Consider the following 15,482-nt stretch of genomic DNA (forward strand, 5'->3'; position numbering starts at 1 on the left):
TATTTTTAGACGAGAAACTTTTATACAAATAGATGAGATTGTGCCAGATACCATCACTACTTGGATCACAAAAGCATTTGTAATTTCAGAGAATTTAGGATTTGGGATTTTGGAATCTCCTGTGCAGGTAATTGTAATTGTACAGAGAGTATGACATGGTTCTTATACATACAATTGAATGATTGTTTTATATTAACAGTAATTACACAAGCAAGAAAGCATAATTTTTAACCCCCTTCTATACATAAATTGAATATATATTGAGCAATTTCTATACTGATTGATGCTCATTGAATTAGTTAATGCATTGTTAAAGTGATTTTCAAGAAATTGCCTTTAAGGCTGCGTTATGATAGGAAAAGCTGCATATAGGCCCTTATCTTTGCTGCTAACGTACATTATGTGCCTATATGTGGCTTCCTCTGTGATAACATCTGCCACATACGCACTCTCATAACACGTGACTTGGGTGCAACCACCAGGGGTTGATCTATCTCACACAGTCTTGCTCTCCCCTTCCACTCAGGTTAGAAATTGACCATAGATCACACCCCAACACAGTCCACACACTCCAAAATACTCACTACTACCATTCTTGGTAAGGCCAAGGAATCTCCATACACAGACACTGCTTTTCCACAATCAAAGGCATAAAACTATGATGGCTTAGAGACAGATACACAATGTCCACACATCTTCGTTTTTAGATTATAATTAGAGATGAGCGAGCACCAAAATGCTCGGGTGCTCGTTACTCGGGACGAAATTTTCGCAATGCTCGAGGGTTCGTTTCGAGCAACGAACCCCATTGAAGTCAATGGGCGACCCGAGCATTTTTGTATATCGCCGATGCTCGCTAAGGTTTTCGTTTGTGAAAATCTGGGCAATTCAAGAAAGTGATGGGAACGACACAGCAACGGATAGGGCAGGCGAGGGGGTACATGTTGGGCTGCATCTCAAGCTCCCAGGTCCCACTATTAAGCCACAATAGCGGCAAGAGTGGCCCCCCCCCGCCCCGCACTGTCAGCGTAAAGATCGTTCTCCTCTGCCATAGCTGTAACAGCTGTGGCAGAGAAGAACGATGTTTGCCCATTGAATTCAATGGAGCCAGCAATACAGCAGGTTCCACTGAAAGCAATGGGCTGCCGGCGATCGCAGGATGAATTGTCGGGAAGGGCTTAAATACATAAGCCCTTCCCTGCAATTCATTCAGAAATGTGTTACAATAAAAATATATACCGGCGTATAAGGCGACGGGGCGTATAAGACGACCCCCCAACTGTCACCTTATACGCCAGCAATACAGTGGAGCAAAGAATAAAAATCATTACTCACTTCTTCTGACGTTCTGCGCTGCTCCTGCAGGCTGTCGCTCCCTCCTGGTTCCCGGCAGAGCATTGCTTTCTGGACGCAGGGCTTGAAATCCCGCCTCCAGAAACACAGCCAATCACAGCCATTCAATGACATCATTGTCATTGGCTGTGATTGGCTGAAGGCACGTGTGTTTCTGGAGGCGGGGATTTAAAGCCCTTCGTAGAGAAATCAATGCTCTGCCGGGAACCAGGAGGGAGCGACAGCCTGCAGCAGCACCGCAGAACGTCAGAAGAAGTGAGTAATGATTTTTAGTCTTTGCTCCACTGTATTGCCGGCGTATAAGGTGACAGTTGGGGGGGTCGTCTTATACGCCCCGTCGCCTTATACGCCGGTATATATTTTTATTGTAACACATTTCTGGATGAATTGCAGGGAAGGGCTTATATATTTAAGCCCTTCCCGACAATTCATCCCCGCGCAATCCGGCAGCCCATTGCTTTCAGTGGAACCTGCTGTATTGCTGGCTCCATTGAATTCAATGGGCAAACATCGTTCTTCTCTGCCACAGCTGTTACAGCTGTGGCAGAGAAGAATGATTTGTCTTCTATATGTTCTCAATGGGGTTGGCGCTGCTGCCGCCGGCCCCATTGAGCGCATATAGAGAAGAGAACAGAAATCGCAGATCGCACATAGGTGCGATCTGCGATTTCTATGGCCTTAAGAAGGACCGTTGGGGTTCTTGAAGCCTAAAATACTCCTAACACTCTCCCTATAGCAGCTCCACCAAGATACCACTTTACCTGAACTAATGTCAGAATGCATCTGTGGCGAGCCGCGGGAGGGGCAGATTTTAATACTCGAGTGACACCTAATCTCGCCAGCCACTCACTGCAGGAGGGTGGTATAGGGCTTGAACGTTGCAGGGGGAAGTTGTAATGCCTTCCCTGTCTTTCTATTGGCCAGAAAAGCGCGCAAATTTCTCAGGGAAGAAAATGAAAGTAACCCGAACATCGAGTGGTACTCGTTACGAGTAACGAGCATCTCGAACACCCTAATACTCGAACGAGTATCAAGCTCGGACGAGTATGCTCGCTCATCTCTAATTATAATACAAAATATGCAGTGTTTACGAAAAAGATAAAAGGAAGACAAAATAAAATGGCATACAATAAATACAAAACAGTTCTGATAATAAAATTAAGAAAAATAGAGAGACCCTAACGTACAACAAGTTCTTAATGTCTCTGTGTCCCCAAGGCTGGGAAAAAAATTATAATGTATTTCAGTTTAGGCTGGCCTCTAAAACCTAAACATATTCTTAGTGTTCCACAGATACTTAAAGGCTCCCAGTCCCTAGCCCAGTTTGCAGAACTGCACATTAGTTCATTAAAGGGGTTTTCTCATTACTTAAAATTGCTTGACAGCCACTCTGTCTTTCCTGGGTGCTGCTCACCAGGACATGTGACTGCTGCAGCCAATCATTGGACACAGCAGTGACCTTTAATAGTCAGTGACTGGCTGCAGCAGTCATATGTCCTGGTCAGCAACAACCAGGAAGGACAGAGTGGTTATGAAAAACATTTAAAGTAATGGGAAAACCCCTTTAAGCAAATGCCTGGGTTAGGATTGGGTAGTCAGGTGATAAGGGAGAACTACAATGAATATTAAACAGTCTATCTTCCTGTACTTCCTTTCGCCCGCTCGATTTGTCACACAGAAAAAATTGAAAAACATCAGCCCACTGTCTCCTTATATGTGTTGATTGTCCTTGAAACCACTCACATCGCAGAAAAAAAAGCCACTAAATTGGTTCTCAGGTGAAATCTTGTGAAATAACAAAAAGAGTTATTTCCAAGTAGGGTAAAAAATTATATCTCTATTAGAACATGATTAAAACTTGGGGTACAGATTCTAAGAAAAATATCCTACTTGTTTGAAGCTATAAGTAGCTCTTACTCATAGCATGTTGATGATGTAAGGAAAAGCTAGCTGTAGTTTGAATTTTTTATTTGGGAAAAGCCAAAGTTTTTAATCATGTTCTAATAAAGATATAACTGTACCTAGTAACATAATGCTATTACAGCATCACACCAAGGCTCATATATTATTAGGGCTGACATAGTGATATGTTTTCTGTAAATATAGCTTTTTCTTGTGAAGTTCCAACAAAAATGTGTAGTGACAGATTTCTTTAGGTGAAGAAGGATATCAACCACAATTTGTATAACAGATACATTTTTGTTTCAATTGAGATTTGTGCATATACCAAATACAACGACTTCCATCTATAATTAATAGAGATGAGCGAGCACCAAAATGCTCGGGTGCTCGTTATTCGGGACGAACTTTTCGCGATGCTCGAGGGTTCGTTTCGAGTAACGAACCCCATTGAAGTCAATGGGCGACCCGAGCATTTTTGTATTTCGCCGATGCTCGCTAAGGTTTCCTTGTGTGAAAATCTGGGCAATTCAAGAAAGTGATGGGAACGACACAGCAACGGATAGGGCAGGCGAGGGGCTACATGTTGGGCTGCATCTCAAGTTCACAGGTCCCACTATTAAGCCAAAATAGCGGCAAGAGTGGGCCCCCCCCAAAAAAAAACTTTTACTTCTGAAAAGCCCTCATTAGCAATGCATACCTTAGCTAAGCACCACACTACCTCCAACAAAGCACAATCACTGCCTGCATGACACTCCACTGCCACTTCTCCTGGGTTACATGCTGCCCAACCGCCCCCCCTCCCCCCCACAGCGCACACCAAAGTGTCCCTGCGCAGCCTTCAGCTGCCCTAATGCCTCACCACCCTCATGTCTATTTAGAAGTGCGTCTGCCATGAGGAGGAACCGCAGGCACACACTGCAGAGGTTGGCACGGCTAGGCAGCGACCCTCTTTAAAAGTGGCGGGGCGATAGCCCACAATGCTGTACAGAAGCAATGAGAAATAGAATCCTGTGCCACCGCCATCAGGAGCTGCACACGTGGGCATAGCAATGGGGAACCTATGTGTCACACACTATTCATTCTGTCAAGGTGTCTCTGCATGCCCCAGTCAGACCGGGCTTTTTAATTCATAGACACAGGCAGGTACAACTCCCTATTGTGAAGTCCCTGTCGACCGACAGCATGGGTGGCTTCCTGGAACCCACCGGCGGTACATAAAAATATCCCATTGCATTGCCCAACACAGCTGAGGTAGTAATGTCGTGCTTAATGCAGGTGGGCTTCGGCCCACACTGCATGCCCCAGTCTGACTGGGGTTCTTTTCAAGTGTACAGATGTAGTAAAAACTCCGTGTGCACCTACAGCATGGGTGGCTCCCTGGAACCCACCGGCGGTACATAGAAATATCCCATTGCATTGCCCAACACAGCTGAGGTAGTAATGTCGTGCTTAATGCAGGTGGGCTTCGGCCCACACTGCATGCCCCAGTCAGACTGGGATTCTTTTCAAGTGTACAGATGTAGTAAAAACTCCGTGTGCACCTACAGCATGGGTGGGTGCCAGGAAGCCACCGGCGGTACATAGAAATATCCCATTGCATTGCCCAACACAGCTGAGGTAGTAATGTTGTGCTTAATGCAGGTGGGCTAAAAATTTATTTGATTACACTGTAGACGAGGGCCCACAAAAATTGCTGTATCAACAGTACTAATGTACCTGAAAAAAATTGGCCATGGCCAACCAAGAGGGCAGGTGAAACCCATTAATCGCTTTGGTTAATGTGGCTTAAGTGGTAACTAGGCCTGGAGGCAGCCCAGTTTAACGAAAAATTGGTTCAAGTTAAAGTTCCAACGCTTTTCAGAGCATTGAAACATATAAAAATTGTTCAGAAAAATTATGAGTGAGCCTTGTGGCCCTAAGAAAAATTGCCCGTTCAGCGTGATTACGTGAGGTTTCAGGAGGAGGAGCAGGAGGAGGAGGAGGAATATTAGACACAGATTGATGAAGCATAAATGTCCCCGTTTTGGATGGTGAGAGAGAACGTAGCTTCCATCCGCGGGTGCAGCCTACGTATTGCTTACGTATCGCTGCTGTCCGCTGGTGGAGAACAGAAGTCTGGGGAAATCCAGGCTTTGTTCATCTTGATGAGTGTTAGCCTGTCGGCACTGTCGGTTGACAAGCGGCTACGCTTATCTGTGATGATTCCCCCAGCCGCACTAAACACCCTCTCCGACAAGACGCTAGCCGCAGGACAAGCAAGCACCTCCAGGGCATACAGCGCTAGTTCAGGCCACGTGTCCAGCTTCGACACCCAGTAGTTGTAGGGGGCAGAGGCGTCACCGAGGATGGTCGTGCGATCGGCTACGTACTCCCTCACCATCCTTTTACAGTGCTCCCGCCGACTCAGCCTTGACTGGGGAGCGGTGACACAGTCTTGCTGGGGAGCCATAAAGCTGGCCAGGCCCTTAAAGACTGTTGCACTGTCTGGGCTGTACATGCTGCTCGATCTACGCACCTCCCCTGCTACATGGCCCTCGGAACTGCGCCTTCTGCCACTAGCGCTGTCGGATGGGAATTTTACCATCAGCTTGTCCGCCAGCGTCCTGTGGTATAGCAACACTCTCGAACCCCTTTCCTCTTCGGGAATGAGACTGGGAAGGTTCTCCTTATAGCGTGGGTCGAGCAGTGTGTACACCCAGTAATCAGTAGTGGCCAGAATGCGTTGAATGCGAGGGTCACGAGAAAGGCATCCTAACATGAAGTCAGCCATGTGTACCAGGGTACCTGTACGCAACACATGGCTGTCCGCACTAGGAAGATCACTTTCAGGATCCTCCTCCTCCTCCTCCTCAGGCCATACACGCTGAAATGATGACAGGCAACCAGCATGGGTACCGTCAGCAGTGGGCCAAGCTGTCTCTTCCCCCTCCTCCTCATCCTCCTCATCCTCCTCCTCCTCCTGAACGCGCTGAGATATAGACAGGAGGGTGCTCTGACTATCCAGCGACATACTGTCTTCCCCCGGCTCTGTTTCCGAGCGCAAAGCGGCTGCCTTTATGGTTTGCAGGGAACTTCTCAAGATGCATAGCAGAGGAATGGTGACGCTAATGATTGCAGCATCGCCGCTCACCACCTGGGTAGACTGATCAAAGTTTCGAAGGACCTGGCAGATGTCTGCCAACCAGGCCCACTCTTCTGAAAAGAATTGAGGAGGCTGACTCCCACTGCGCCGCCCATGTTGGAGTTGGTATTCCACTATAGCTCTACGCTGCTCATAGAGCCTAGCCAACATGTGGAGCGTAGAGTTCCACCGTGTGGGCACGTCGCACAGCAGTCGGTGCACTGGCAGATTAAAGCGATGTTGCAGGGTGCGCAGGGTGGCAGCGTCCGTGTGGGACTTGCGGAAATGTGCGCAGAGCCGGCGCACCTTTACGAGCAGGTCTGACAAGCGTGGGTAGCTTTTCAGAAAGCGCTGAACCACCAAATTAAAGACGTGGGCCAGGCATGGCACGTGCGTGAGGCTGCCGAGCTGCAGAGCCGCCACCAGGTTACGCCCGTTGTCACACACGACCATGCCCGATTGGAGGCTCAGCGGAGCAAGCCAACGGTCCGTCTGCTCTGTCAGACCCTGCAGCAGTTCGTGGGCCGTGTGCCTCCTATCTCCTAAGCTGAGTAGTTTCAGCACGGCCTGCTGACGCTTGCCCACCGCTGTGCTGCCACGCCGCGCGACACCGACTGCTGGCGACGTCCTGCTGCTGCTGACACATCTAGATTGCGAGACAGAGGTTGAGGAGGAGGAGGGTGCTTTAGTGGAAGAAGCATACACCGCCGCAGATACCACCACCGAGCTGGGGCCCGCAATTCTGGGGGTGGGTAGGACGTGAGCGGTCCCAGGCTCTGACTCTGTCCCAGCCTCCACTAAATTCACCCAATGTGCCGTCAGGGAGATGTAGTGGCCCTGCCCGCCTGTGCTTGTCCACATGTCCGTAGTTAAGTGGACCTTGCCACTAACCGCGTTGGTGAGGGCGCGTACAATGTTGCGGGAGACGTGGTCGTGCAGGGCTGGGACGGCACATCGGGAAGTAGCGCGGGGCCGCCGCCGAGTAGCGCGGGGCCGCCGCCGCCATCATAGCTTTGAAGGACTCCGGTTCCACAACCCTATACGGCAGCATCTCAAGGCTGATAAATTTGGCTATGTGGACGGTTAACGATTGAGCGTGCGGGTGCGTGGTGGCGTACTTGCGCTTGCGCTCCAACACTTGCGTTAGCGACGGCTGGACTGTGCGGTGTGAGACATTGGTGGATGGGGCCGAGGACAGCGGAGGTGAGGGTGTGGGTGCAGGCCATGAGACGGTTGTGCCTGTGTCCTGAGAGGGAGTTGTATCTCAGTGGCAGGTTGGGGCACAGGGGGAGAGGCAGCGGTGCAAACCGGAGGCGGTGAACGGCCTTCGTCCCACCTTGTGGGGTGCTTGGCCATCATATGTCTGCGCATGCTGGTGGTGGTGAGGCTGTTGGTGGTGGCTCCCCGGCTGATCTTGGCGCGACAAAGTTTGCACACCACTGTTCGTCGGTCGTCAGGCGTCTCTGTGAAAAACTGCCAGAACTTAGAGCACCTCGGCCTCTGCAGGGTGGCATGGCGCGAGGGTGTGCTTTGGGAAACACTTGGTGGATTATTCGGTCTGGCCCTGCCTCTACCCCTGGCCACCGCACTGCCTCTTGCAACCTGCCCTGCTGATGCCCTTGCCTCCCCCTCTGAAGACCTGTCCTGAGTAGGCGTTGCACACCAGGTGGGGTCAGTCACCTCATCGTCCTGCTGCTCTTTCTCCGAATCCTCTGTGCGCTGCTCCCTTGGACTTACTGCCCTTACTACTACCTCACTGCAAGACAACTGTGTCTCATCGTCATCGCCCTCCTCACCCACAGAAAGTTCTTGAGACAGTTGGCAGAAGTCCCCAGCCTCTTCCCCCGGACCCCGGGAACTTTCGAATGGTTGGTCATCAGTGACGATAAACTCCTCTGGTGGGAGAGGAACCGCTACTGTCCAATCTAAGCAGGGGCCCGAGAACAGTTCCTGGGAGTGTTCCCGCTCCTGAGCAGGTGTCATTGTAGTGGAGTGAGGAGGCTGGGAGGAAGGAGGAGCAGCAGACAGAGGATTCGGATTTGCAGCACTGGACGGCGCAGAACTGTGGGTGGATGATAGCTTGCTCGAAGCACTTTCTGCCATCCAGGACAGGACCTGCTCACACTGCTCATTTTCTAATAAAGGTCTCCCGCGTGGACCCATTAATTGGGCGATGAATGTGGGGACGCCAGAAACGTGCCTCTCTCCTAATCGCGCAGCAGTCGGCTGCGACACACTTGGATCAGGAGCTCGGCCTGTGCCCACACCCTCACTTGGCCCTCCGCGTCCTCGGCCACGTCCACGTCCTCTAGGCTTACCCCTACCCCTCAGCATGCTGTATTACCAGTGATTTGATTTCCCAGGCAGGAAATAAATTGGCGCAAGCCTGCAGGCCAAATATAATGTTTTCGCTTTTTTGCAAAGGGAAGACCCCACTGCGTGTATTCAATGAAAAACAAGAAGTTTAATATCTGTGGTGTGGCCCTCAAAAAGTGTCACACAAGTATAGTGTAGCAGAGTTATTAACTCTAGCAGAGCAGGTATTTGCCAGTCAGGAAAGACAATGGCGCTAGGCTGCAGTAAAGCGTAGCTGGTTGCGTCTGATTTTTGTACGTTGTACACGCAGCACACACGTACACGGAGACCTTAGGACTGACACAGGCAGGCCAAATATAATTTCTTTTCCTTTTTAGCTTAGGGAAGACCCCACTGCGTATATTCAATGAACAAGAAGTTTAATATCTGTGGTGTGGCCCTCAAAAAGTGTCACACAAGTATAGTGTAGCAGAGTTATTAACTCTAGCAGAGCAGGTATTTGCCAGTCAGGAAAGACAATGGCGCTAGGCTGCAGTAAAGCGTAGCTGGTTGCGTCTGATTTTTGTACGTTGTACACGCAGCACACACGTACACGCAGACCTTAGGACTGACACAGGCAGGCCAAATATAATTTATTTTCCTTTTTAGCTTAGGGAAGCACCCACTGCGTATATTCAATGAACAAGAAGTTTAATATCTGTGGTGTGGCCCTCAAAAAGTGTCACACAAGTATAGTGTAGCAGAGTTATTAACTCTAGCAGAGCAGGTATTTGCCAGTCAGGAAAGACAATGGCGCTAGGCTGCAGTAAAGCGTAGCTGGTTGCGTCTGATTTTTGTACGTTGTACACGCAGCACACACGTACACGCAGACCTTAGGACTGACACAGGCTGGCCAAATATAATTTTTTTCCTTTTTAGCTTAGGGAAGACCCCACTGTGTGTATTCAATGAATAATAAATGTCTTCTGGCCCTGCCTACACAATTCTATCCCTGTAGTATTAATGCCGGGTGCAATGCTCTGCACAGCCGGTTTTGAGAAGAAAAAAAAATATGCAACACTGCTAACAGCAGCCTGGACAGTACTGCACACGGATAGAAGTGGCCCTAGAAAGGACCGTTGGGGTTCTTGAAGCCTACACTAACTCCTAACACTCTCCCTGCCTAACCCCCACTTCTGTCCCTATTGCTGGGCGCAATGCCCTGCAGATCCAATTTTGGACAAAAAAAAATAAAAATACTGTGCTAACACAGTACTGCACACTAGTAGATGTGGCCCTGAGAAGGGCCGTTGGGGTTCTTGAAGCCTACACTGACTCCTAACGCTCTCCCTACAGCAGCACCAGCAGCAGCACTTTCCCTCAGCTAAGTCACAAGGCATGTGTGGCGAGCCGCGGGAGGGGCCGATTTTTATACTCGGGTGACATCTGATCGCCCCAGCCACTCACAGCAGGGGGGTGGTATAGGGCTTGAACGTCACAGGGGGAAGTTGTAATGCCTTCCCTGTCTTTCAATTGGCCAGAAAAGCACGCTAACGTCTCAGAGAGGAAACTGAAAGTAACCGGAACACCGCGTGGTGCTCGTTACGAGTAACGAGCATCCCGAACACCCTAATATTCGCACGAATATCAAGCTCGGACGAGTACGTTCGCTCATCTCTAATAATTAAGCCACTGAATTATAGGGTATTAAATAAATCTACTATAAAGAACGTTAACAGGAATGAAGAATGTATCTTCAACTGCTCACATTGCTATTCTGATTCAAACATTCAAAACAACTGGCTTTCATGCACCAAACAATTCCTACGAATCTTATTTACTACTTGCTATATGCTATATTGTATATGGTGAACCAGTCATGTATTATACCCCAGTTAGTTTATACTTCATCGTGTACTTTCAAGTCTAATATTGTCTTGTGGTAACATAAACACATAAAAGTGCATGTAACAGATTAAGATTCATTAGTTGTATACATGGATGACATAATAGCAAATAATGTTTAGACAAAGCTCAGCTCGGATTCTATTTGGTGTATTATTATTTTCATGTGTCCAGTGTTTCCATAATTCTTTACTTCCAAATCGATAAAGCCAAAAAACCAATTTTCAGTAAATTAAACTTGCTCAATTGAAATGCCAATTAACCTATTTTAGTCTTCATTACAACTCATTCTGACATTTCCTTATTAATTCATGGACATAACATTTTACATTTGTCTTACATCACAACTGTTTATTTTTATTTTGCAGTTGGAATCATTTCAGCCATTTTTTCTTTCCTTGAATCTCCCCAGTTATATTACCAGAGGAGAACAATTTATCTTGGAAGTTGTTATCTTCAATTATTTGGAAGAAGAGACAGAGGTAAAGAATAAAAATTGTTTAGTCTCATGCGCATAAAGATAGCCAGGAAAGCATAGTTATTAGTGGTCAGATATTACAATGTCAAGCATAATAAACTTTGGAAACAAGTTTGCTGAATAACTTCTGAACGATAATGAAGACTTTGAACCCCTCATGTACTTGTATATTTTGTAGATATAAGGATCAAGGAAACACATTTTAATTTTTAATACATTTTTACCTATATTTGGGCATTGAGGGCATAATTTGGGCATTGTAAGTACAACATGACATATTGCAATCAGAATAGACTTTCAACAACTTGTAGTCAGCAGCTGGGTATTATTAATAATATTGTTTTCTTCCTGATGTGTTTCAGGGTTTTCTCTTACCACTCACCCCAAACCTGTAACAAAATAAAACTGTATTTTTGTAAACACATGTCTTTACTCGGCATCGTTTCGAATGTCCCTGGGCGCCTTGCTGCGTCATACTACAGTTTCTCAAAACGCAATGTGAAACCAGTCCAATTTTTTTTAAGCATTGCACAGCAAAACATTAACATTTCTTTTACATGGTATAACATTTAACATTTCTTTTGATACTCACTGACAGAGGAAAGCGTTCTATATTCTAAGACTGACAGGGTCCTGTGCTAGGATTATATTTATTGAGATAAAAAAAGCACTAAACTTTAATTTTTATTGGTAGCTTCACTAAAAACTAAAATAGGAAATTCAGTGTCTGGTCAACTAGTTGGAAGAGATACTTCCATACTTGTTGGATGAACCTACAACCTCCTGCACTCCAAGCAGCAGCCCTTTCTTTTGAACTATACCATGCTGGATAGCTCCCCTGATTCCTACCTTCATGTTCTTCGTCCCTTGTCTCCTGTTCCATGTCCTGGCTCCATGTTTCCCTGTGTCCTGTACCTTCCCCAATTAGCCTCCTATGTAAACCTGGTCCTGTATTCTCCTTCCTTGCGTGTTTATTGTGCCTTGTGCCTCTAACCAAGCTATTTTCCTGCATACCTGCCCTTCTACTAACTGATCGTCCATTTTGTGCACCAGACCCCATGTATTTCCTCCTGACTTCGCTACTGCTTAAACCTTTTGTGTTGCACCGCCATCTCGTATACCAGACCCCGGCCATCTGCTCCTGACTTTGCTACTGCTTGAATCCTTTGTGCTGCTCTGCCATCTCGTGTACCAGTACCCAGCTATTTCCTCCTGACTTCGCTACTGCTTGAGCCTTTTGTGTTGCATGGCCATCTCATGTACCAGACTCCGGCTGCCTCCTTGACCAGGTTTGCCGCCAGCTGTGATTATAACAAGTGATTCCAGTACTGCACCAGACTCATGATATGCACACTTGTCTGGATCCTACTGTGTCCCTAAGTTTATGTCCCTATCCAAGTAGACCATGCACCCTAAAAAGAGCAGCCCAACATGAAGTCTGCCTCTATAGAAGCTCCTATGTCCTCTGGTGCACTACATGTGAAGTAACTATAATCTGTAGACTTTAAGTGTGGACAGGTGGGGAAATAGAATTTCCGTTCCAGACTGCATATTTACTAACCCAATTCGAAAGTCTTCTCATTGTTATGATTACTTAGACACAGATAAGGTTGTGTTAAAGTTGATATTAATAAAGAGAGAAATCAAAAATGCTAAGTATTTGTAGCTTTAAATCACATTGCTAATCACCTTTCAACCAATAAACATTTCCAGTTGAGCTCACTTTCCTACAGAAGGATTATTCCAGTATGAGAAGGACAAAAGGTCTGACGTTATGGTTTACTTATGCACAAGTGAACCAGTTAAAAACATTAGAGCAGACACAACTGTATTGCTCTCAGTTTTGTATTTTCTGATTTCCTGTATCGTTCTGCATTCATTACAGCGTACATGTAGATATTCTTTACTAGACATTTTAATTAAAAACATTGTATTGCATTGAATAAATCAGCTCAGTGCATTACACATAACTTTGGCTGAAGCACTTGACCTTTTGTTTTCCCTCCATAGGTTTCTGTTACCCTTTATCAAAGTGCTGCATTTTACATAGAAATATCGTCTATAAATGCAACTGAGGTCCAACAGACTGTGTTAGTCCCAAGTCAAGAGGGAAAAATTGTTTACTTTCCAATCAGAGCTACTCAACTGGGCAAGATTCCAATAACGGTGGAGGCCACATCCTCCCATGCTTCAGATGGAATAACTCAACAACTCATAGTCAAGGTACTTCTAACATGGCCATTTTTCATGCCAGCATAATAATACTGCCAATTTTTTCCCTCTTTTAAGCAGCTAATAATATATTTAGTGCATTATAACATAGCACAAGACAAACAACATATGGTCTATGAAGCATATACAAAGATAGTGATAGTATACAAGAGAGTTACAGTGGTTGCAAACAGCTTACAGAAACAATAGTTAAAACTAGGCATTACATGATATCACCACATAATTGCATTGGTGGTGCAATTTCTAAGTTCAAGTGTACATTTTTTGGGAGTCTTTCCTGCTGTGTTTGTGTCAATGGCTGTGAATGCAAATAAGTGATAAATGCATTCTGGAAGCTTAGAAACAATGGAGGGCAACTTTTGGTAGACACTACTGGATGAAGGGATTCCATTTAGAGATGAGCGAGCACCAAAATGCTCAGGTGCTCGTTGCTCGAGTCGACCTTTTCCGCGATGCTCGAGAGTTCGTTTCGAGTAAGGAACCCCATTGAAGAGCATTTTTGTATATGACCCATGCTCCGCTAAGGTTTTCATTTGTGAAAATCTGGAAAATCAAAGAAAGTGATGGAAACGACAGAGATACAGATAGGGCAGGCGAGGGGCAACATGCTGGCCTGCATCTCAGGTTCCCAGGTCCCACTATTAAGCCACAATAGCGACAAGATTCCCCCCCCCCCCTAACAATTTTTACTTCTGACAAACCCTCATTAGTAAGCCACACCTTAGCTAAGCACCACACTACCTCCAACTAAGCACAAGCACTGCTTGCGGGACACACCGCTGCCTCTTCTCCTGGGTTACATGCTGCCCAACCCCCCCGCACGACCCTGCGTCCGCAGTGCACACAAAAGTGTCCCTGATCAGCCTTCAGCTGCCCTCATGCCACACGCTGGCTGCATAGCCACACCACCCTCATGTTTATTTATAAATGTGTCTGCCATGAGGAGGAACCAGAGGCACACACTGCAGAGGTTTGGCAGGGCCAGGCAGCGAGCCTCTTTAAAAGGGGCGGGGCAATAGCCCACAATGCTGTACAGAAGCAATGAGAAATCTAATCCTGTGCCACCTCCGTCAGGAGCTGCAAATGTGGGCATAGCAATGGGGAATCCATGTGCCCACACAGTATTCATTCTATCAAGGTGTCGCATAGCTCAATCGACATTGCAAGGGGAAAGCCATCTGCACTCTGCCCCCTACCCTAGTCAGTCAGTGTCTTTGTGCCAGACAGGTCAAACACCGCAATGGGAACTAAGTGGGCACCAACAGCATAGGTGGGTCCTAGGCAACCCAAGACATGAACAATTAATGAATCTGAGCGGCCAAACATGGCAGACTTGCACTGCGCCCACAACATAGGCCTTGGCCCACAGCTTCAGCAATCATAGGCAGGAAGCGGATTTTCACTGCACCCAGGACATAGGCCTCTGCACAAACCCTCAGCAATCGTGGGCCTCGAGCAGACTCCAATGCTAGCGTAGCTGTGAATGTCTCATTAGTGCTGTATTGCTCCTGTAGTTTGTCCCAATGCAGTGCCCCGGATAGTAGAGCTAACGTCAGATTAAATACAGGTGGCCTTTGGCCCACACTGCATGCCCAGTCAGACTGGGTTTTTTTTAGAAATAGTCACAGGCAGGTACAACTCCGCAATGGGAATTCCGTGTGCACCCACAGCACGGGTGGCTCCCTGGAACCCACCGGCGGTACATAAATAAATCCCATTGCAGTGCCCTGCACAGCTGAGCTAACATCAGATTAAATACAGGTGGGCTTTGGCCCACGCTGCATGACCCAGTCAGACTGGGGTTTTTTAATTAATAGTCACAGACAGGTACAACTCCCCTATGGGAAGTCTGTGTGGAGTGGACCCACAGCATGGGTGGGTCCCAGGAAGCCACCGATGGTACATTAATAAATCCCATTGCAGTCCCCCGGATAGCTGAGGTAACGTCAGATAAAATACAGGTGGGCTTCGGCCGACACTGCATGCCCCAATCAGACTGGGTTTTTTTTATAAAAAGACGCAGGCCGGTACAACTCCCCTATGTGAATTCCGGGTGAACACACAGCATAGGTGGGGCCCAGGAAGCCACCGGCGGTACATAAATAAATCCCATTGCAGTGCCATGCACAGCTGAGCTTACGTCAGATTAAATACAGGTGGGCTTCGGCCCACACTGCATGCCCCAGTCAGACTGGG

At 47.2% G+C, this 15,482-nt stretch overlaps 1 protein-coding gene across 1 annotated transcript in view; it reads left to right on the forward strand.

The window, feature by feature from the left end:
* LOC136628571 (CD109 antigen-like) overlaps nucleotides 1-15,482 on the forward strand; it is a 177,187-nt gene that overhangs the window by 100,224 nt on the left and 61,481 nt on the right. Inside the window, exons 20-22 of the mRNA XM_066604580.1 lie at nucleotides 10-127; nucleotides 10,945-11,058; nucleotides 13,065-13,277. Coding sequence (XP_066460677.1) covers nucleotides 10-127; nucleotides 10,945-11,058; nucleotides 13,065-13,277 — 445 coding nt within the window. The remainder of the gene's footprint in view (nucleotides 1-9; nucleotides 128-10,944; nucleotides 11,059-13,064; nucleotides 13,278-15,482) is intronic.

The sequence above is a fragment of the Eleutherodactylus coqui genome, chromosome 1 (genome assembly GCF_035609145.1).
Source record: "Eleutherodactylus coqui strain aEleCoq1 chromosome 1, aEleCoq1.hap1, whole genome shotgun sequence".
Classification (NCBI taxonomy): domain Eukaryota; kingdom Metazoa; phylum Chordata; class Amphibia; order Anura; family Eleutherodactylidae; genus Eleutherodactylus; species Eleutherodactylus coqui.